This window comes from Lemur catta, chromosome 1 (genome assembly GCF_020740605.2).
Source record: "Lemur catta isolate mLemCat1 chromosome 1, mLemCat1.pri, whole genome shotgun sequence".
Taxonomy (NCBI): Eukaryota; Metazoa; Chordata; class Mammalia; order Primates; family Lemuridae; genus Lemur; species Lemur catta.
Genome location: NC_059128.1, coordinates 276,408,920 through 276,432,742, shown reverse-complemented (window position 1 = coordinate 276,432,742; position 23,823 = coordinate 276,408,920). Strand labels below are relative to the sequence as shown.

At 46.5% G+C, this 23,823-nt stretch overlaps 1 protein-coding gene across 1 annotated transcript in view; it reads right to left on the bottom strand.

Moving 5' to 3' along the window:
• Nucleotides 1–2,527, bottom strand: part of CLIC6 (chloride intracellular channel 6) — a 37,639-nt gene extending 35,112 nt beyond the window's left edge. The window contains exon 1 of the mRNA XM_045540609.1: nt 1,965–2,527. Within this exon, the coding sequence (XP_045396565.1) occupies nt 1,965–2,489 (525 nt within the window). The 5' untranslated portion in view covers nt 2,490–2,527. The remainder of the gene's footprint in view (nt 1–1,964) is intronic.
• Between the last annotated feature and the right edge of the window lie 21,296 nt (nt 2,528–23,823).

Below are 23,823 nucleotides of genomic sequence, written 5' to 3'. Positions count from 1 at the left end.
TTGTCCTCATTTTATCAACGGGACAACAAAGACAAAGAAAGGTTAAGTAACTTGCCCAGGGTCACACAGCAAGAAATTAGCAGAGCCAGGATTTGATCCCACACCCACTGGTTCTGAAGTTTGATCCCCACACTACTCTAGCTCATGCAGGCAGCCACCCATTCAAGCCTCCATCATAGTCATGCAATGATGAATTTCACACAGTCAAGGAAGAGACAAAGCATGCAGAGGGCACTGCCTCAACAGCGGGACACCCAACCCACACTGGGGTTGGAAGACCCTCCCCAGAAGAGATGATGCCCCTGCGAAAGCTTGGACACGCAGCAGATAACTAGGCAGAGGGGTAGAAATGAGGGAAGCGGGGAGAAGCGCCATTCAGGCAGAGGGTGCAGCATGTGCAAAATTTCAAGGCAGGAAGGAATGTGCTCCCTCGTGGCATGGCTGCATGGGAGCAGCTGGCACAGCAGTAGCATGGGTGACAAAGGGTGGGGGCACCCAGCAATGCCAAGAGAAGACCAGAGAGAAAAGAGGCAGAAATAACATCGCATCACCATCGTGGCCTCTTAGGAGTGTGGATTTAGCTGAAATTCTGCAATAAACTGAAGAATTTTACACTAAGAATCAAAATGATCAGATCTTGTCCTGGGCTCACCGGCTATTACGGAGACTAGCTGGGAGAGGGCCAAGAATTGAAGCACGGAGACTCCTTAGGAGCAGTTACCGTATCTGGAAGCTGTAATAAGAGGCCCTTTGCTGGAATCGCGCAGCCACGTGACCAGAACGGAGGGAAATGTCCCACACCCGGGCGATGGAGAGGAGCAGATTTGGGGCGGCACAGCAGAGACACTCCAGCTCTTCCCTAGGGGTGGTGACCTCAGGTTGTGTCCCAGGGTCTTGAAAATGCCGGAATGCCACCTTCTCACTAGCGAAGAAACGCAGGCCCACTCTTCCCCGGGTCCCTCCCCGCCCAAACGATTCTCAGAGTTCTGCTGTTAATCGCTTTGAAAGCATTTCCTTGTACTTATTACAGTTTGCTCATATTTCAACCAGAGAGGTTTAGGCGGTAACGGGCTTCTGTAAGCCTGAAAGCATTTCTGAAGGATTATGACCCAACGAGCAAGGCACATTCTTGACCTTATCATCTCCGGCTTTCCTGGGCCTGGCCAAAGGTTTCCCGCAAGGGCTCTTTTAACAAAGATCCTGGTGTGAACCACTACTGGACTTTGTCCCTGCGTTTTCGATGGCTTATGAAAAAATTCCTGTTTAAACTCAAATTTCCTCAGCTGTGCTCTCCTGCACAGAATCCTTGCCCTCTTCCCATATGAAGTCAGGTTAAAAATAGGACATACAGGCAAATGGTGTTCAAGTGACCAACATCTTGTATTCCTCCCAAATAAATGTTGAAAATGTTCAATAAATATTATAATATGTAAATAAGGTTCCACTTTCCTCCCAAACATACATTATTGATTTTACCCAAATGAAATACCTTTCTGGAGTTGAAACCCATTGGCCAGCTCAGGGCCTCTGAGACTCCACTCCGGAAGATAGTTCTCCTGTTGAACCTACCTGTCTGCATTTGCAAGTGTTAAAGCTTCCTTTGGCAGAAATTCCTTTGGTCGCCAACAGGACTGCCGCTTTTTTCCCACCCCACCCCCACCCCTTTCAGTCAATTCTTTAATAACCTCCAGACTAGGAGGGCCAGTTAGGATGAAGGACAGTGGGACCCTGGACCCACATCCGCACTCCCCACCGCCCCCACCCCGACCTCTTTGTTTCCAAACCGTCAGGGTCAAGTCTTCCCCCAAAGCCCTGGAAACTCTTAGTGAAATCTCTGCTGTTCAGTGGACGAGCGTGGTGACAAATACTGCCCCGAGGATGCCCGCCCTGCGTGTGCCTCTCGGATCTAAGACCAAGACCAAAAATGGGAAGGACGTCCTAAGAGTCGGGGAGGCGAGATTTACCTTGACGAAGAGGGTGATGTCGTGCTCCGGGGACGCCTCCCTGTCCTCCCCGCGGCTGTTCTCTCGTTCCGACTCGTCGCCTCCCTCGGCGCTGCCCTCCTCGGCCAGGTGGTTGCTGAGCTCGGCCCGGGGCTCCGCGGCCGCCTGCCCGTCGGGGCTGCTGTGGGGAGGCTCCCCCTCGCCCCCGGCTGCCGCTTCCTCGCTCGGCCCCTCCGGGCGCGGCTCTGGCCTCTCCTCTTCCTCCTCCTCGGTCTTCTCCTGGGGCCGATCTGCGGCCCCGTCCTCGCCAGCGTCTGGGCTCGTGTTCCCAGGGGCCTCTTCTTCGGACCCCTCTGTCCCCAAGGGCCCCTTCTCCTTCGCCGCTTCCACTGCAGCGCCCACCGCTAGTTCCCTGGGGCTGTGCCCACCGCTCTCAGAGGCTGCGACATCGACCGCCTCGGCCTGGGGCGGAGGGCTGCTGTCCCCTCCGTCCTGGGGCTCAGCCTCGACCCGGGGCGCCCCTCCCGCCGGCCCCTCGGGGTCCATGCCGTCCCCCGCTGGCCTCTCGGCGTCAGTGCTGTCCCCCGCGGGCCCCCCGGCGTATATGCCGTCCCCTGCCGTCCCCTCCGTGTCTATGCTGTCCCCCGCCGATCCCCCGGCTTCTGTGCTGTCCCCCGACGCCCCGGGCGCGCTGCCTTCCTGCGCCTGAGACCCGAGCTCCACCTCCTCTTGCGCCTCGGGGACCTCAGGGTCCCGGGGCTCCCCCTGAGCCTCCCCCGCGGCCTCGCCCTGCGCTCTGCACCCGGGGCTCGCCTCCTCCGCCTGCTCCCCGCCCTGGGGAACCTGGGCGCCCTCTGGGGCGCCCTCCGCCTCGCCCTGTGCTCCCCCTGCGCCCTGCGACCCGGCCTCCCGCCCGCTGCCTGCCCCAGGCGCCGGCTCCGCGGCGAGCGGGCCGCAGGGTCCGCCGGGTCCGCCGCCCCCGTCCTCCTTCACCGCGGTCGCCGCCGCCCCGCCCGCTCCCTCACTCGCCTCCCGCCCCTCGCTCTCCGGGCCCGCGGTCCCCGGCTCGCCCGGTGTCTCCGCCTGGAGCGCTGGGCCCTTGGGCGGCCCCTGGGGACCCGGGGCGTCCCCCTCCGGCTCCACGGCCTCGGCCATGGCCACAGATCTCTGTCCTTGACCCTGAGCCCTCCCTTGACACTGCTGAGGGGGTCGGTGGCGCTGGGCAAGGGGCGGGGTGCCAGGGGCCGCTGAGCCCCCTCCGAGAGGACGCCCCGCCCCGGGCTCCGGAGGAAGGTTTAGCTGGGGTGCTGAGGCCGTGCTCCCGACGCTGGGTCAAATCCGCTCGGCCCCACGACGCTGCGACCCGCCTCCCAGTTTAAGGTCTCTGGATTCTTCGTCTACCGCTTGAGCTTCTCCCCAGTGCTCCTCTGCTTCCCCCGGACCCCAAGCTCAGCGCCTGGGCCGAGGAGGTGTAGTGCGAGGCTGGAGAAAGCTGCTTGGCTCCTGCACCCTTCGAGGTCCCTGGCCAGGCCCGCTGTCTTCTGTCCTGGGGTTGACCAGAAGTCCTTGGGGCAACCATCCCCCTGGGGCCTGGGCGGGGTTTGTGTTGCCCTCCTCCCCCAACTTTGGGTGGCCTCGGAGCCTGGCCAATGACAGCTTTTCTTGTGGCCCTTGTGGATTTTAATGAAAAGATCCTGGTTCTACAGGCCGCTTGGGTGTTTTCTGGAACAGCTTCAAGTTCCAGCGTCATTTAAATCACCCCCAAACACACGCCCTGACACCCAAACACAATCCCCACCTTACTCCAGGAATGAAGCCTTAAGCCGCTGCAGTACCCAAGTGAAGATGCCCGCCTTGTGCCTGGTGTCCAAGAGCATGGGGGATGTGAGGGCGATCTGGCTGAGACAGCTGTCACCCCACTGATCGCCAGGGTTGATTCGGCTGATCTGGCTGGCTAGGCGGGTGTCCCCTCCCTCCCTCACCGCTCCATGTGCGTACCTCCCGAAGCTGCGCGCTCAGTCGAAGAGGACGAAGAGGACGACCTTCCCCGATAGAGGAGCTCCCCTGCTAGAACCTCCAAACAAGCTCTCAAGGTCCAAGAGCATGGGTACAAATCCTACAGAAAAGAAGTAGGGGAGGCCACTCTGGCTGCCTTCCAATTTCTGTAGTGTCCTCCTGAGAGCTTCCAGCGGCCCCAGATATAGAAACACAAGGAGCCAGTTGAATTCCTCCGGCCAGAGATGTGCTCTGTTGCGTATGAGGGGCCTGCCTCTCCGGTGCTGCTCTGGGAAAAGGTTATATCCCTCATCTATCTCCCTGGTCCCTGAAGAATCTAAGAGTCCATTTATCTTGTGGATGCTCCTAAAATTCTAAACCCATGACTAGTGCTTCCCCCTTAAGGTTAAGGGCTTGGGGAGCTGGAGGTAGGGAGAAGAATATCCAAGATGTGAAAGAGGGAAGCCATGGAATTCACTGGGTTAGGAATCTCCCAGGATCACAGACCAGATACCTTCTCCTTAGAAAAGGAAGTTAATGATAGAAATTATGTAGCAAGCTATAAGAGCTAGGCTAGGTCTTGTGGGTCACAGTAAGGAACTGGCTTACCCAAGATGGCACTTTCTGTAAATGTGGTGGAACAGGGATCCCAGCTTGAGAATGACTTGACTTGTCAGGCTCTTAACAGCTTTGAGACTTCCCTGAGACACATGAGCCCTCATGCCCCCAGAGTGTTCTGTTTTCATTGCAAGAGCTGGGGGTGTCTTTGACGTAACTTGGAGTCACACGTTTGGCCGTCACCAGAATATCACCTTCTATTATATTCCCATTGCCCATCACGTATGGATGACAGGACAGGAGCCCCAGGAAACCCAGCTTCCTGCCGCTTTTGTCCAAGGTTGTGCCCTACCTGGGAAGGAACAGGTCAGAAGCTTGATCATCACAAAGTGACATCTACTCAAAGGATGGCAACCACACAGGTGAGCTACAGATAAGCATGTTGGACGCACACTCTACTCTGCAGAATCTCTGGACACCTGGAAAAGGAATCCTGCTTCATTCACTCAGGCAAGAAAGCAGCCATCACCCTTATCGCATAAAGAAAGATGAACCCGGCACATTCAGCTCCAAACAGCAAACGCAGCACACGTTTACAAATTCTTATGCAACTCTGTGAGGTCAGATGTGTTTCAGAAAACAGAATTGTTAGAAAGATGATTGAATGTTTATACTGTATATTATATGACACAATGCATCACCCTGTGATCAAACACATTAGTATTTCTGCAGCGAAACAGATGAGCATCACATTGGGTGAGATACAAACCATACATAGCTTCAGGGCTTTCCAGTTCAGGGTCACCACCAAATGAACACAGGGCAGTCTGGTTTTGCTTCCTGAAAAAGCTTGCAGTATTCAGAGCTTTTTAGGATTTCAGAATGTACATAAAACACTGTGGACCTGTGCACCATTGAAGGGCTCTAGGTTTATTTGCACTGCTGGGAAAATGTGAGACTTTATATATATATATACATATATATATATATATATATATATATATATATATATATATGTATATATATATACACACACACACACATATATATATATATATACGTATGTATATATAACTTTGTCCTTAAAAACAAACCAACTGTCTCCAGTGCTCTGCTATTACAAAGAACCAAATTAAAGGCATATACTTACGTCCATAATATTCCAAAAACTTTAACTCAAGCAAATTTGATAGAAATATCCTGGTTATAGGAGGGCTTGTATCTCTAGGTTTTGAATTGAACGGACAGATGATCAATTACAGTTTGCCAGACAAGGCACAGTCACAGACAAGGCTGATGATTAGCTGACTGAGACTTGGCCCTGGAGAGTGTCTTTGTAGGAAAACAATATTACTAATAAAGTTTATTCTGTCCTGGCAACTGATCCTGCATATCACACAGGTTTGTTTTATTATATAGGCTTCGGATTTATTATTTTATAGGGTTTAGATTTATTTACTCATATAGACATTGGCTCTCAAAATAACATCATCTGTCTCTAGAATGTAGAATCTTCCATGTTTTAATGCTAGTCTTAGTAAGCATTTTAAAATTTTCCTATCACATGATTTTGTAATTTCTTTGATTTTCTGTAATTAAATAATGTTTATTTTTAAATGAATACAGTCTGCTGTCACCCCCAGGCTCCTTGGAAATCACAAGTCCGACCATGTGGCTTTTAGGTTCAAAATCTTTCAAATTTTCCTGTCTCACACCAAGAGAAAGTCAGGTCCTTATGTATGAGGTATGAGGTCCCATAAAACCAGGCAACCCCAATCTCTTTCTGGCTTCATTTGCTGCGAGACTTCCCTGGCTCCTAACACACCAGCCTGCCTGCTGTTCCTAAGACTCACTGCTCATCCTCTGCCCTAATGCTCCCTATCCTCACGCTTCACTCCCTGAGGTCTCTGATTAACCTATTTTCCCTATTTTAAAACAAAGCCTACATCTGGCATCCTTCTCTGCCTTATTTTCCCTGTAGCAGTTACCTCCATCTGAATATATTCTACTTACTATCTGTCACCCCAATCCCGCCACACTAGGATAGAGGGTCTGTGAAGCAGAGGTTTTTGTTGATCTCTGCCTAGGACAGGACCAGGCACATAGTAGAAGCTCAACAAATATTTCCTGAATGAATGAACACACACAAGCCTTCATGGACACATACATCAACCTGAACTAGTTTTTCAAAATAACCTTTCTGAATTGGTTTTATACTTCATGGGATAAGCTAATGTCACAAGACGTGTTCACAGAAATTCCTATCTACTGACTTCGGTGAATACTTTAGTAAATCCTTTTAATTATTAGCAAGGGCCAAGTCAGTTCATATAAAGGAACACAAAAGGAAATACAAAATAAATAGCGTCCTGAAGGTCACTGTGAAGTTACTCAGAGATTTGCTCGTTGTTAACTTGGCCACCAGCACTAGATTAGCTATTTAAACACCAGGGAGGGTTAAACAAAGGTGACAAATTCAGGGATGGGTGACAACAGAGGAAATTTTGATAATTTAGTAGCTTTAAATAATTACAGAGTTCTCCTACCATAGATTATGAGGAATCCCGAAGCAGGAAGAAAGAAAGAAAACCTTAAGGGCTTATAAACAATTTAAGGGTTTTTTGTTTTTGTTGTTTTTCCAGAATGAATGGATTCATTTGCATAGAGATACTCTTTTTCTCTAGCAAATATCTGCTCCTTTCAAAAGAGCCCTTGGGACTATAAGGTAACTATGACAATCAGGTCATAGGACAAGCTTATGGCCGAACAAAGGCCCTTCTTGTATGGAATTCTCTTCAAACAGCTGCACCCTGTAATTACAAGTGGCTCCAAACCCACTTCTCAATCTGCCTGGCTTTGCTCAGTTACTTGGTAAGGTATATTTCAGTTAAAAGAAGGGTATCACTGCAGGATAAACCTAAACTAGGCAGCAGGGATTGCAATGTCTAGACACATTTTTAGTTGTAATGATTGGAGGATGCTACTGGCATCCAACAGGTAGAGGCAAGGACAGCTACTAAACATGCTACAATCCACAGACAACCCCCCACAGCAAAGAATCAACTGGCAAAAAATGTCAATAGTTGTGTTAGAGAAAGGCTAGCCTCCCACCGGCTCCCTAATTATAGGGTCTTCCATAGAAAATGCCTTAATCCAATGGGTTGACTCTACCAGGAGTTTTGAAGATGTAGATGAGGGGATATATTTTGTGTGGGGAGAGCCCATCATCCCTTAAAACACTTTATGAAGATTGCCAATGAGTCCTGATGAGAAATTCTTCAAGATGATGGTGAGATTATAAGATTTGCATCTAGAAATCCAGGCTCAAATCCTAATTCTGCTGCTTACTGACTATGTTATTTTGGGCAAGATATTTCCTAGTAATAAACCTACTGCACTGGGTTCCTCTGAGTATTGAAACAGATAATATATGAAATTGTTTTGTAAGCCATAAAATTTCTACACAATTTCCAGGTAATAGTAATAACTTGTCCACAGGTAATGGCTGGTTCTATTGTTTTTCACTGCCCAGATATTAAAATTGATCTCACTCTTCTATAATACAGGAAATTTTTTTTTTTCTTGAGACAAAGTCTCACTCTATCATTCAGGCTAGAGTGCAGTGGCGTCATCATAGCTCACTGCAACCTCAAACTCCTAGGCTAAAGCCATCCTCCTGCCTCAGTCTTCCAAGTAGCTGAGACTACAGGCACATGCCACCATGCTCAGCTAATTTTTAATATTATTATTTTTTGTAGAGATGGGGTCTCACTACTGCCCAAACTCATTTCAAATTCCTGACATCAAGCTATCCTCCTGCCTTGGCCTCCCAGAGTGGTAGGCAGGAAATTTATCTAAGATATTAATCCCTGTCATTTGTCAAAAAGCCAGCATCCATGCCCCTGAGCTCCTGTTGAAATATAAGGGTTTAAAAAATTCAACTTTCTAAACTTCAATTTCTTACAGGAAACACTGGAAAAAATTGATAGTTGAAGCTAAAGGGAAAGGATGACACTAGAGCATGCCTTGCTTCAGTATATCCAGGAAATATCTCTTACCTGTCAGGAGCAAGGTAAGCTCTGAGTGGCCAAGAGAAGCACAAAATGGCCATTCTGATACTTTCTAATCCTTTGTTTTCACTATTTTACCTGTGACTACAGGTCCATGAAAATGTGTGTACCATATCTCAAAATTAAGTCAACATCTCTATATGATATAGTCATGAAATTGTCACCTAGAGAGACTATTTCCATGCTATTCACAGAATTGAGAAAACATGCCTGTAAGGCTGGTGGCAGGCACCCCTCCCCTCCCTAATGGAAAAAGAAGAAGCCCAAGAGACCTGCCGAGAACAATGCCTGCAAGGCCCAGCTAAGTTAAAGGATGACCACACCTGGATGGTTACCCTGATAAGAGTCTCGGTTCCTGGAGTCCACACATACCACCAGCCCCTCCTATTTCTCAATACCCACCCTAAAACTGCAACAGAAAATTCCTTGCTTTCCCCACTGTAAATCTTCCTGCCAAAGAAGCCCCTACCCCCAGCCCTAAAAACATATATAATCCCACTCAAAATTTCTGGGTGATGTGACTTCTTGGGTCTCTCTCTCTCTCTCTCTCCTGGGACCCAAGAACCTCGCCCAGGCCCCCCTCTCTTGGGACCTGTTACTCTCACCCAGGGGCGCTCCAATAAAGCCTCTTTACTAATCCCTTTCAACTCTGCTCATCTTTCTTTCTCTGGAGCTGGCCAATCCAAAAAACCTTACAATACCCATACATCCACCTATTATCCATTCATCTATCCATCCACCATCTATCCATCCACCCATTCACCCAACCATCCATCTATCCATTATCCACCCATCCATCCATCCATATGCCCATCTATTCATCTGTCCATTATTCATTCATTCATCCATTATTCCTTCATCCATCCATCCATTCATCATCTATCTATCCATCCACATGTCCATCTATCTATCCACTCATCCATCCACCTATGCATTATCCATCCACCCATCCATCTATCCATTTATCCATTATCCATCCAACCATTATTCATCCATCCCTCCATCCATTCATTCATTATCTATCCATCCATTCACCCATCCATCCATCCATCTGTCCGTCCATAAAATTTTTCTGAGGACTTTTCTTGTGACACAGATTCAACTGGTGTTGGAGAAAAAAATCAAATATTTGTTTATTTATTTATTCATTACACTTAAAATGAAATAATTTAGCTCATGATTTTATTGTAGAATATCTTACTAACATTTAGGTTTTTATTTTTAATTTGCTTGAGTTCAATCCAGATGAATCAGAAAGAGGTAAGAAAGGCTGAGAAGTGTAGTCTACCAGCTGTGAGAGGCTGGGCTTTGGCTGCACATTCCCCTGCAGACTCATGTGTTTGATGGTGTGAGTTCTGTAACCTTTCACTTGATAGGGTACCACTCCCTAGATGTGGTTTCTTTATCACTTGAATTCTATATTGTATGATCTAACATCTCACATATTTGGAAATCACTAATCAGAGTGGAACAAAGCTCAAAATCAAAAAGTGAGCAAAAACGGTCTCCCAGAGCAAAAACATTATACTAGAGTTTGCCTCTTAAACTTTGAGTATTTTCTTCAAAAATGAACAACTTGGACTCTCATTCAGAGCCCAAGACTTTATTCTAAATTCAGTTTTACCTATTTGGTTTCTTAATCTCGAATACATTAGAAACAGCAAGAAAAGAAACAGTTGTCTTCATTAAAACAAAATGCTTAAATTAAAACCAAAAAAGTATCCAGGCGTGGCGGCTCATGCCTGTAATCCTAGCAATCTGGGAGTCCAAGGTGAGAGGATCACTTGAGCTCAGGAGTTTGAGACCAGCCTGAGCAAGAGCGAGACCCCATCTCTAACAAAAGATAGACAACTTAGCCAGGTGTGGTGGACTCTGTCTCAATAAATAAATAAACAAACAAATGCAAAAAAGTGCTTAAAGTCTTAACTTTTAGTTATCAATTTCAAATGAAAAGAGAAAATAACTTACTGATTGAAAGGGAGAAAAAAAGAGTAAGGAGAAAAAGGAGGGAGGAAAGAAGAGAGGGAGAGAAGCAAAAAAAGCCTTCTATGATGGCACATAGTACATAACAATGAAGGAAAATCTCAAAAGCAGACGGATGACTGTGCATGTTGGGAAAAATCAACACTGATATTTGGTTTTATGTTATTATATTAATGAATTGGCATAGTATTATTGGGGGGAAAACCAAAATGTGAATATTACAGGTGCATTAACTTAATTTAATAAATTATATATAACTATTTATTATATAATATAGTTATCCATCTTGTAAATAAAGCATTATAGTATCAGTTAGAAATTTACATAGTACAGTAATTTCTTCTCTTATATTTCCTTTGCCACAGTCTCAATTAGGTTTTTAGTTATGTTTTCATTACTATTGCAGGTATGGTTGCTGAAAAACAAGATCAAAGTTCTTGTTCATTTAAAGTTGTTTTTGGTCTGTAATCCCAGCACTTTGGGATGCTGAGGAGGTCAGGCCAGGAAGGTTCAAGGCCAGGAATTTAAGACTAGCCTAGGCAACACAACCAGACACAACCAGTCATTATAGATAAATAAAATAAAATAAAATAAATAAAGCTGGTTTCTAGGGGAATGGCAGGGAGCAGAATCCTTGTTAACAGAGTGGAACAAGTGAACAATGAATGGATCCACATGCTGAGGAGAGCCTGGATGCGGTGGCCCATGCCTGCAGTCCCAGCTGCTTGGGATCGCTGAGGCCGGGAGTTGGAGACCAAATGCCGAGGAGAAAGGGAACTGAAGTGAGAAGCTGCTGGTATTCTTCCAAGATCCCTTGTCCCCAGGGGTAGGATTTGAACTTTCTCCTGTTACCTGCCAACCAGGTGTCGTCTGCAGACAAGCACCTGCCATCCATATAGCAGGTCCTCAATAAAAGTCTCACACTCTCTTAGAATATTAAAACTTGAAAGGGCCTTGAAGATTGTTCTGTTTAGCTTCCTCTTATAAATAAAATGTTTTGCATTTTACCTCTATAAATAAGTTTTTCATGCATCACATCTTATTTTAAATAACTTAACACTCAGCCACCTGGAAGGTGGTCATTTTCCTGGAGAATGAAATGACATGGAGTTAAACTGGAGCAATTTACAAATGAATTGTGAAAAACTGACTCTTTCATACAACTTTTTCTAAACTGTTTCCCATGAAGACAACTTGATCTCTTTCAGGACTTGAGTAAAACAATAATCATAGTAATAATCCCTTATGGTCACAAAATAGAATTTTGCACTCCACCTCCTCCACTTCCACGTAGATTCCTATTTTGGGGGCTCCCTCCCTCTCTGTGCCATGGCTCTGTCCAGTGGGCTGTCCTCTACCCCTGCCAGCCTCCCAAACGCTACTGCTAAATCTTGTTCTTTTGAATAGGCTGCTTCTTTGCTTGTTTACATGTTTCTTCTTGAAAACAGGGCCTACTGTTAGCCCCGGAATCTGCAGCCCACTCTTCAGCTTGTTAACAATTGCCCCAGGGACAAGGACAATAACAGGCACCTGTGCCTTTCTCAGACCCTGTACTGCAGCCCTAAAAACAATGAAAAGATGCTCTGGGAAGATCCCGGTGCCAAAGGTGTTCTGGGCAGGGGAATTGAAAAACACCAATGGACATGAGATCTCCGTGGCACCTGGCACATGTCAGAAATGCAGCAGGAGGGGTTCTAATAGAACCTGGGGACCCAGGGTGTAAATGCCACCTTCCTCCTTCTGCTGTACACCCAGGGGCAAGTTCCCTGCCCTCACATCCCACCGATGCCTTGGTCTCTTCCATGGCATGGGCCCACCAGTGCCTGTCTGACTGGGACGTATGTGTCAGTGTGTATAAGGCATAGTCACGCCTCATTACTCACAGATTCACCCGCTTGCTAACACTTTTTTATTCATATGTCTATATACATATGTATTTGTATATATTTACAGCCCCATTTACATTTGTAAATATTTGTCTGCCCCAGATCTACACTCAGGGTGCTTCCGTGGTCATTCATGAACATGTGTGTCCAGAGTAGCAAAAATGGGAGTCACCAAACGAACGCCTTGTCCCCTGCTTCTTGTTTCAATTCTCACACCATAAATAGGTGCCCTTTTCCCAGTCTATCAAGTGCCACATTTTTCACATTCGTTAGTGATTTTTTGTAGTTGTTTAGAATGGCCCCAAGCACAGAGCTGAAGTGCTGTCTAATGTTCCTGAGAACCCGAAGGCTGTGATGTGTCTCGTGGAAAAAATATATGTTAGACAAGCTTCATTCAAGCATGAGTTACAGTGTAGTTGACCATGAGTTCAATGTAATGAGTCAACAATGTATGTTAAATAAGGTATCTTTAAACAGAAGCACATATAAAACCAAGTTATGTATCGAGCAGTTGAGGAAAATATGGTGAGCAGAGGCCCACAGGAAACTAACTCTGTTATTTCTCTGGGAACAACAGTTCAGTATTCACCACGTCAGTGCCCTTGACAACTTTATAGAACTTAACTGTCACAAATAACAAGAATTGGCTGTACTTAGAAGGGTGCCTGACACAGAGTAGATGCCCACTGAATACCACCGCTTACCATTATTATCGGAAAAGACCTCTCCGTCAGCATTCGTGAGTTAACGGAGATCAAGTTACTTGTAAGAACCCCACGGAACTTTACTGTCTACACACCAGCTAAAGAATGAGTTGGATTTACCTTTATCACGCAGTGGTCCAAGTCACCCTCATCTCCGGCCTGGACCACGACAACAGCGTCTTAACTCTTCTCCTTGCTGCCGCTCTTGTCTCCCGGGTCTGCTCTCAACCCAGCATCTTGAGCCAGCCTTTATAAATGTAAGCTGGGTAATGTCACTGCCCTGCTCAAACTCCTCCAATGGCTTCACTTTACCCTTAAAACCAAGTCTGAAAATCTCCCAGAGTTCTGAAACTCTACGTCACCTGGTGTCATCGTGCATTCCCTTTCCGACCTCTGGCTCCTGCCTCACTGTTCCCCATCTGCGTCACACTCAGTCTGAACTGGCCCCTGCCTGGGGCACTCGCCCCTGTCTCTGCAGAGCTCACATTCTGACGTCATCTGGGTCCCTGTTGAAGTCACCTCCTCGCAGCCACCTGCCCTGACTGTCCTGAGTGGAGCAGCTGCCCCACTCTCCATCCTTCCAGCCTGCTCTATCGTTCTATTTCTGGATGATCTGCCTCCCGCCAGACAGGAAGCTCCGGGAGGGCAGGAGCCTGGCTCTGTCCACTGCTGTCCCTTCAGCACCTGGAACAGTGCCACGCATGCAGGAAGCTCCCCATACTCATCTGCTGTGCAAATGAATGCTATGTTGGGTGAGTTGACTTGATTTTCTGTCTAAATTGACTAGATGTTTTAGGACTGTTTGCACAGCCAGTGTCCTTTCTAAGGGAGCAAACATCCCATTCGTTCATCCCGTCAGCCAGCCACCAAATACGTACTGACGGGCAAATTACTCTGTAGTTCACACACAGGTGGAGGTGAACTAGTAACTTAGTTTATGCACTGTTCATGAAGTCAAGATTTAAATGCAGCCACTTTATTAATCTTCCCAAGGACTCATTTGCACGAGCTCTTGGTCTCCCCCTCATCCTACCTGCCCAAGAACCCCAGGAGTTTCCTCCAGGAGAAACCACTCTGGTTTCCCACCTCCACCCAATGCTCAAAATCAGGTCTGTCTCTGCAGAGAGACCCCATTGCAGCTCTGCAGAGCCACGGGGCTGAGACTTAGAGGAGAAACAACCCCATTCCTTGACTCTGGGTTCCCTCAAGGGTGTTTCCCATAGCACAGCTCTCAGGGAGTCCTTCTGTCCCCTCCTGGGGCCCAAGCTGGTCCCGAGAGCCTGACATTAGGGCACAGTCCAGCACCACCAGGCCATGCTGCCTCCCCTAGGTGTGAGCTAGCTTCTTTTTTAACCCTCAGAACAAAAATACTCCTATTCTACCCTGACCCAGTAACTGAGGGCAACCCTGTTTTCTCCTGTCTCTCTCTCTCTCAGTGAGCCCAGGGTAACTGACCAGCCCTTCCTCTGCTGACTCATAGATAGCAGCTTCCTTCATCAAAGGAGAAAAAGAAATACATGGTTAACATCCAGTATAATGCCCTTCTGGGGGCTCTTGACTACATTTGTAAATAAAAGACAGCTTTTTCACAAACACCATTTGCTATTTGTCCCTGAATTTCACAGATGACACTCATGGTGTTTATTAACATATGGGATTGCCTTTATACAAAATCTCAAAACAAGACAAGGGCATTTCTTCTCCCTCTTTTCTTTGCACTTGTTGCCTGGGTATCTTTGAATGAGTTCCTTAACACCCTCAATCCTCAGTTTCCCAACCTGTGCTATTGGGAAGTGATCCCTGCCTTGTAGACCTTGAAAGTCTACTTGGATGAGTGCGAAGAGTACTGTCTAGGGAATGGACATGCTTGAAGCTCAGACTCGGGGCGATGGGGGGGCATGGGCAATATATATAACCTGAACTTTTGTACCCCCATAATGAGCTGAAATAAAAAAAAATAAAATTAAAAAAAAAAGGAAAAAAAAGTCTACTTGGGATCAAGCAACAATCTGTGTGAACAAAATTCATAAACTGGAAATAGAAAGGTAAGACATTCATCCAGACTTTCAGTGCTCAAAGGTGGTGGTGCCCGAGCCCAGCTGTGCATCAGAACCGGCAGGCAAGTGTGTCAGAATGAAAGATTCCTAGGCCTTATCTCCAGAAATGATTTGTCAGACTCAGGGCCCCAGTGTGTGTCCCATAGGTTCTTTAGTAATGCCTCATGCTCTTTCAGGCTTGGGAAGACTGTTCCAAGGATCAAACATCTATACACCTTCATGTGAACTTAGTTCAACGAGCAACCACTCCAGAAAGTACTTTTACTTTAAATCTTATCTCTATTTGAGAAATAAAAGCTTTGCATCCATTAAAAATTTTAAGGCATCTAAGATCAAGTGGGAAATCTATTTTTTCCAGCAGAGATCCTTTGACAGTTCTCTGAAGTTACCCCACGTAGGACCTTTGGTGAGAGAATGTAATTAAGATATATTCTGACCATACAGTGAAGGAGTGAATAAGGAATTTGGTAGGCCTAAAAGCAATTTAGGTATGTGGTAGGAAGTGGGGAAGGTCCAAGATGTTTTGGAGGAGTGAGAAAATGGATTTCAAAATAACCCTATTTGGTGAAGATTTGATTTTTTGGGACATATTTATTTCTCTTTATATTTAAATATAAGTGGTTTTTAAGGCATTGTTTTTCTGTATGTCTCTGGAGCATTTATATTCATTAGATCTGAAAAAAATCCTGTTGGGTGAGTGCAAAAGTATTTGATACATGTAAAACTCGAAAGCTGTTTTATAAACCTGTTTCAAACCAGGAAGTTGAATTTTCCCAGAACCAAACTGTCTCATGTTTCAGTAGAAACTCAGAGTTCACAAAATGCTGGTTGCATTTTTCTACCCCTGGCTAAAATCTTCTTGCTTTTTATTTTTTTCGTTTTTGCTTTAAGTGTGCATGCACTGCTATAAATTCAGGTGACAAGTCTCCTGAGTAGAGATAAAGTTGGACGTTTCACCTATCAGAGGACTTTGGGGGCTTTGTTCAAGTTCTCTTTCATCGGCTTTGAAGGCGTAATTGTTAGACTGTTGTAAGCTGAGCAGTTTCTGCAGTCACAGAAACATCTAGGGATTATGTAGCTGCTTGAAATAGGTGGCTTATGCACGAATCAACAGACGTGAGTCAGCAGAGAAAAAGACCTGGTTCTATCTCTGTGGTGTGGGAATCAGCAAAAAGGGGGTCCACCCCATCCCCTTTTAAGGGTTGTATTAAAAAGTGAGCTGCATCATCTAATTCTAAGGCATCACAGTTGAAGTCTCCAAAAGATATATAGATGGATAGAATCCAGGAAGTTCATGGGGAAAAATATCATATTCGTATATTCACCAACCTCAAACTGAAATTTAGCGTTTCCTTTCATTATGAATGTAAGGAACAAATAATAACAATAATAATTGTACCTGTGACTTTGTCCCCAATAAAAACACAGATATTTTTATACCTCATTACAGATGTGAGTCATCTCAAAATGTTATCCACACTCATCTCTACTTGAAAATTTCAGTAGCTATTAGACTTGCCTCTTGATTTAGTTAATGTGATCATAAACACCTATGGGATTGCATCACACATTTCGTAATATGTGATAACTATTTTAATATAATCAACTTCCTTTGAGATCTTATGCATTTTTTGGTTTTTGCATTAAAAATGCTATTCAGAGGAGGGTTCACCAGACCCATAGCTCAGAAGAGGTTACAAATTCTTGAGCTAGAAGTTGTTTTCCAGTTGTATTTTAAATGAAACCTGTGTGTATATCTTGAGAGGAATGCAGATTATACAGGTATATTGATTGGTCAAAATAACATAGTTAGTGAAATACCCTAACTGTCTTAGGACTGGGGAACGGCTAAACAAGCTGTGGTGTACCCGTGCAATGGGAGACTTCTCGGTAATAAAAAGGAAGCTACTGACACATGCAACAACATGGATGTATCTCAAGTGCATTATGACAAATGAAAGAAACCAGACTCAAAAGGCTACATACTGTCTGATTCCATTTATAAGATAGTATTTCCAAGTCAAAACCTTCAATGGTTGGCTGAGGGCAGAAAGTTTGGGACAAGGATTGCCAACAAAGGGGCACAGGGATTTTGAGGGGACTTAAGAAATTTTTGTATTTCAATATATATAAATTTTACCTGAAAATGCTCTAAATACAACTGACATGCCAGTTGCCTGAATATCCCTCGTCTTCCAGCTCTCTCTAAGGATGTAAGTGGTCGGAGGAAGACCCCTCCTGAGAACAAGGGCAGCCCAGCACGTGTTCCATTGCCTCTGCTCGGCCTCACCTGGTCCCCTCCGCTCAGACCACCTGTGCCTGCCCCACCCAGGCCCCACCCTCCCTGCTGCACTCTTCTCTCGGCCTCTTCTCACCCCAGGTGAGCACAGCATCTTTTCCATGGTTTTCCTAACACATATTGGGCATAGTTAGGACATAATTTACAGTCCTGACAAACTAGGACACGCGGCTCCCTTGCAAGGGAGGTGTTTATGCAGCGTGTTGCATCTGCCTGGTGATGCCCAACGCCTTGGGCGTCGGTTACATCAGAGCCATGCAGGAAAAAAGTAATCCTCAAGTTGAATGTTAGACATACACATTCTTAACAGCTTTAGGCCATTCCTGGCCCCAGGTATTTTCACTGATTATATCTTCTACTGTGGCAGGGCTCCCACTGCCCCTCTCCACCACTTCCCAAATCTCCCCTAACGGCTTTCGCACTCTCAGCCCCCAAATCCCTCTTTATTGATTACTTGAAGCAATTTAGCTTCGACTTCAATTTAGCAATCGACTTCATTCCTCACTCAACCTGCCTGTGCCATGACAGCCCTTGTTCCAAAACCAAAAAGGGTCCTTTGCTAATCAGTCCTCTCCCCTGGTATGATTCTGCCATCTGCTCATGAACTCCAAGAGAGAGACAGTGACAGTGATAGCTAACGGGCCCTGAGTACTTAAGCAACAATAACAGCTAATGGGTCATGAGCATGAAATATGCTGAGCTCTCCATGTAGATTCTCATTCCAGCCATTCAGACCCCTGTGAAGTAACTTAAATTACTATCCCCATTTTACTGATGAGCAGACTGAGGCTCAGAGGTATCAAATAACTCTGAAAAGCGGCAGATCCAGGAGTCCAACCCAGGTGTCTGGGACAGCAGGTGACCTGCAGAAACCCTACATCAAGCCAACGTTGCCCTTGCCTTGACCGGAGCACGTAGCACAAATGTCAGCCAATGTTTGCTGTCTGCCTACATGACTGAATTGTTTAAACAACCGAATGAACTCAACAGCTACCAAATAAGCTGGCTGTTTGCATTGCATTTGTAACTGTGTGAGCACAAATCGTCAGTGACGAGATCTGCAAAAGGTCGGTGCCAGCTTATGAACGCAGGCTCGTGAACCAGGGGCGCGTTCCTGTGCTTGGTTTCTGCTCAGCTCATGACAACTTAGCTCATGACAACCTTGTTCAGGAGTTTGAAGTCATTTCCCCTCTAGACGTTAACACCCACCCTTGACACCACCCCAGGCTACTTCTCTCTGACTCCAGACCTGTGAATAGAAACTGAAAATGTAAATGGAGAATCCAGCTATTAATCTACTATTCTGTGGCTAAATATGGAGAATTAGAAATGCTTCTCAAGCAGATTTAACTTTTCCATTTCATATGAAGGCTTGATAATCAGAGAAAGCACCGTGGTTTTATATAACTGACAATCCCGTCTTTCCAGAGGATCGGCTGACAAGCTGTAAGGTAGGAACTTGAAGTGCATTCTTCTCAAGGAAATGAGGTCACAAGCGGTGATCAGGTGCCCAGAGATGTTCATTCATGTGAGTCCTGGGAAGACAGGGCTGAATAGGAGAGCAATGAGAAAAAGAGTTTCATTCTCCTTTCTTGGACCCAAAATTAATCTATCAAATTTTTGCCAACTGAGTAAGTCACTGGAATCTTCCCCGACTTCTGCACACTTCTCTGAGGCCCTAATGTTATTCTTGAGAATCCCAGGCTTGTGGTTTCCTCTTAGACTGACACGAGGACTCCCAGCCTGCCCAATCTCCCTCCCTCATCTTCCCAATCACCCCCCCCAACTCCCTCTTCAAATCAAAGATCTCACACTCTTAGTAAGGGCAAATTCTGTTACGTGTTTGAAACTCTAACAGCAAACTCTTACATAGCGCTGACAGTTAAGCCAGGCATTGCTTTAAGCATGTAGCTACATTAACTCATATGATTCATATGATAACCCTTGCTGTGATACTAGAGATGAAAAGATGTGGAAGAGAGAGGTGAGCAATTTGCCCAAGGGCGCTCCACTGGGAGTCAGCACAGCCCAGGACAGGACCCAGACAGGCTGGCTCCAGCCTGTGAACTTAACCCTGTGAACCCAGCCCTTCCTGACATTGGAGACGCATGTACCCTGTGCAGTGTGTGCGTGCATTTAGCAGATATGCACTGAGGCCTGCCACTGTGCCATCATTGTGTTGGCACTGGGGACACAGGGGTGACAAGGCCATATAGCCTATGTCCTTGTGAAGCCACAGTCCTGGGGGGCTTCAGACAGTTAGACATGCAATTAAAACTGGGGGGAATTAAATGCTCTGGGTGTCCAGAAGTATGTAGGATGAGTGCCCGGCTGTGACCTGCGTCTGGGGAGGTGTGGAGAGAGGCTTGGTCGGCTCCGAGTACACCTGAAGGATGAACAGAGGTTTAGCTGGCCAAAAGGGGCAGGAGGTGGCAGAGGAAAGAGCATGGGAAAAACAAAGCAAGAACTACACCAGGGAAAAAAGCCATCTGAGCGTGGCTGGGTGCAGTGGGGCAGCTGGGGAAGGGCAGAGCGTCCTGGAGAGGTGGACAAGGACTGCCCGGCGAAGGGCCCGAGAGCTCTGTCAGAAAGTCTCATCTTTGTCCAAAGACCATTGAGGCACCCCGAGGGGTGTCCACTGTGGGTGGTATTAACTGCCAAGTGTGCAGAACTTGCAGGAGATGAGCCAGGGCCATGAGGATCACCTGGATGGCACATGTGCCACCACTCTCCACTTGTCTAACGTGTCCACTTCCTGAAAAGTGCAGGGCTGCGCCTGGGAAGTCCAGGGCCGAGCAGCTGTGCTGAGCTCAGCATCAAAGAGTAATGGGGGTGGGAGAGGGGGGTTCTGAAAAGGCCCACCCAACTGTGGGGCTGTGACTTTCCACCAGCAGTTCTCAACCAGCAGCAATTTGCCCACGTCTGGAGACATTTTTGGTTGTCACGGCGCGGGGTAGTATTACTGGTATGTAGTGGTCCAGGCCAAGGATGCAACTCAGGATCCTGCAATGCACAGAAAAGCCCCCACAATAGAGAATTATGTGGCCCCAAACACGTACAGCACCCATGCTGAGAGACCCTGCACTGAACAAACGCCCCAAAGACCGCAACTGGTGAACGATTCAGAAGAAGCGTCCCATGGGACACAGAAGGAGGAACATGGCCCTCAGAAGTCCCTAAGGTCAAAAAGGAAAAGAAGTGAAACAAGCTTTTCTTAAAAAAATCTCAAACAGGGAAATAAATAAAATAGAATGAAACAGCCTGTCCCCATGCAAGCCTCCAGGTCTAGTCTGCAGAACCTCCTGGAGCAGGCGGGCGATGGGGTCACACACTGCGCTAGCCCGTGGGGGCTGCGGGAGCCTCAGGGGCCTGGTCTGATAAACAAGACAGTCCCTGTGTCCAGGATACAATGGTCAGGTAAAATGTCACCCAGATAGATGCCCAATAAACGTGAGTCCCTGCCCACTTCCGTCTCCCCACCCCCCACCTCATGTCTGGACCATGAGATGAAGGACTGTCTGAGAAGGTAAGTGTCCCATCCAACCTAGAACCCCGCTTCCCTGGAGCAGTGGTCCCCAAGGGGATGGAGGATGTGACACTCTAGAGGGAAGCAAGTAAACCCGGCACGTGCTGGCACATCTTTTGGCATTGACGTCCCTTAATACATTTTTAGTGTATGGTTCACAGCATAGGTGATGTATGGGTGTGGTAACATTCTCTACTCATGTATAGAATTCATGAATAAAATATACACATAAATGTGTAGTTAAAATTTACTATGTTTACATGTATTGGGATATTAGGAGTATGTGCTCCAAAAAATTCCTTTTTTGTTGTTTTGGGTTTTTTTTTTTCACTAATAGAGGTTCTTGACCAAGAGCTGTTGACTCTGGAATGTGGTGATTTGAGAGGACTGGATTTGGGGGGAAAGTTCTATTTATTCCGATCCTTTAAAAAATGTTTAGACCAAAGGTTTCTACTTTCCTCAAATGGAATGGAGAGCTGGTTCCCTCCTTTGCTTAAGAACTGTTTTGGCTTCTGGCAGGTGCACAGTTGAAGCAATTGTGCGGCCATCGCCAGGTGACTCCTAGCGCAGTCCTGGGCCTCCCTCCCCTTTGCTGGGAGGCTCCGCTCCGCCTGGCAGTGAGGGTGGCACGGGCCAGGGTGGGAAGGAGCCTGCATTAAAGCTGCCATCGGGGCCAGGGCTGGAAAGGAGAGCTCTGCCCCTGAAGCCGTTCTCCCCTTTCCTTTCCCACATTCCCGGGAGGCTACCGGGACTGGGCCAGAGCTGGCTGGCAGCGCAACTCGGGGAAATAACAGTAAAAAATGAGTCATATTAACCTAAAGAAATGCCAGGAGAGTAAACAAGAAATTAATGCAAATGGCTACATGGGACGGGTGAGGGTGGCAGGGACCCTTCTCTGTGAGTGCCTTTTTAGGAAGGTTTTGATTTTTGCATCCTGTGCATTTATTGCCAACTCCAAAATATTATTAAAAATTTTTTAAAGAGGTTAGCCCTTCAGATTTCCAAATGTCTATCGGTTCTGAACTTTATTTGTAAACTCAGGATTTTCCTAATGACTTTTCTTCTTAATGAACCTGTGGCATCTTGATTAAAACGCCATGGTGGCTGTTTCATACACTTCTTGTTCTGTATTTAATATACGTTTCACATGCTTCCTGTCAATTTACACAGCTGACGTGCACCCAATTTCTTTAAAAAGGCTCAACCTTCCCTTCATATTTTTCCAAAGCCAACAATGGTCTGGTTTCAATGAACCTTGTTTTGTTCCAGGGCTCACCTGTGAAATGCATTTATTCTACCAGGAACCTTTTGAATGAGTCAATCACCTGATCCCTCCCTGGGATCCATAGGCTCTGGGAGGTCAAATCTCCTGTGTTCCCCCATTGCCACGGTCCCTTCTCGAGCCTGTTTAAGTGCTGGGCTGGCTCATTAGGAGGGAGGATTATATATCTGAGGTGCGCAAGCCCCCCTTTCAGGACACATTCACCTGTGAAGGGGTTGTTGGCAAGTGATCAGCCTCTCAGAATTTGAAACCTTGACTTGCTATCAAAATCCCTAGATCATGGAGCCCAAATGCCCTGATTTTGGGGGTCAGCCCTTGAAATTTATGACGCAGTTAACAGGCAGACCGGTATGCTTCTACTGCGCTCAGATAAGTGGGATCAAAGTCCTCCCTGGGGTTTCCAAGGGGCTGCCCTTGGCCGGCTCCTTGGAGGTGAGGCAACGCGGATTCAGAGCCCTGGCAGTAAGCAAAGAGGGAACTTCACGCAGGAGGCAATTCCTGCCCTGTGCAGGAGCAGATCGTCCTTTTCTGCAGGATTTGAGGAACATGTCATGCCATCAGAGGACACTTTAGTACCATGATTCTTCCCCCTGGACACAGCATGAATTTTTTTCATTGAAATCTTTTCAAAGTGCAATAGTTTTAATGATGCTGAAATAGCCAGCCATGACGACACCTTGTAAGGTAATTTAGTAGCCAGATTGGCTTGTTTTCACACCTTGGTAAAGGCTATGTCTTGTGGACACGTTGAATAGAACTGGTAATAAGAACTAAAATCTGAGTCTATCAACGCAGTTTTTCTCTCGAGTGGGACCATGTGCCAGTGAGTTAAACATAAAGTTTCTGGTTTAACAGTGTAAGAGAAATAAATAAACAAACTGTGAATCGAATGGTGTTATACCATAAAGGGGGATTCGACATTACCAAGCAAAATTACATAAGATTTTGCCTTTCGCTCAGCAATTCCACCTCTAGCAATCTTTCCCAAAGATCTACTGGCAAAAATGCCAGACAGATGTATGCACAAGGCTATGCACAGAAGCACTGTTTTGAAAAGCAAAAGTCAGGAAACAACCCAAATGTCCATCAACATTTGAACAAACCAGGGCACATGCGCACAGCAGAATGCAGAGATGAATGAGGAGTAGTTCCCTATACCGCCACGGAATGGTTTCCAAGAGACAGTTTTAAGTGAAAAGAGCAAGAGACAGAAAAGAGTAAAAGGGGTGGTGCGGGGGAGACACACACACAAGCACACACATGTGGGACACACAGGCCAGGGGCAGGGGTGAACAGAGGCCTCCGTAGCTCTGGTCCCCAGTGAATCCAGAGCAAGCAGCAGGGATGGTCTCCCTGAGCAGAGCTCTAGAGTTCTCTGAGACGTTCCTCTATTTCCTGGGCTGTTCCTAGGTGCCCGAGTCCCTCAGTGGTGGTCCACTCTGACTGTCATCTCCAGGTTCTGACCTCAAAGGCGGCCAGCTACCTATGTATATCACGGTGACATGATGTTCTCCTTCGAG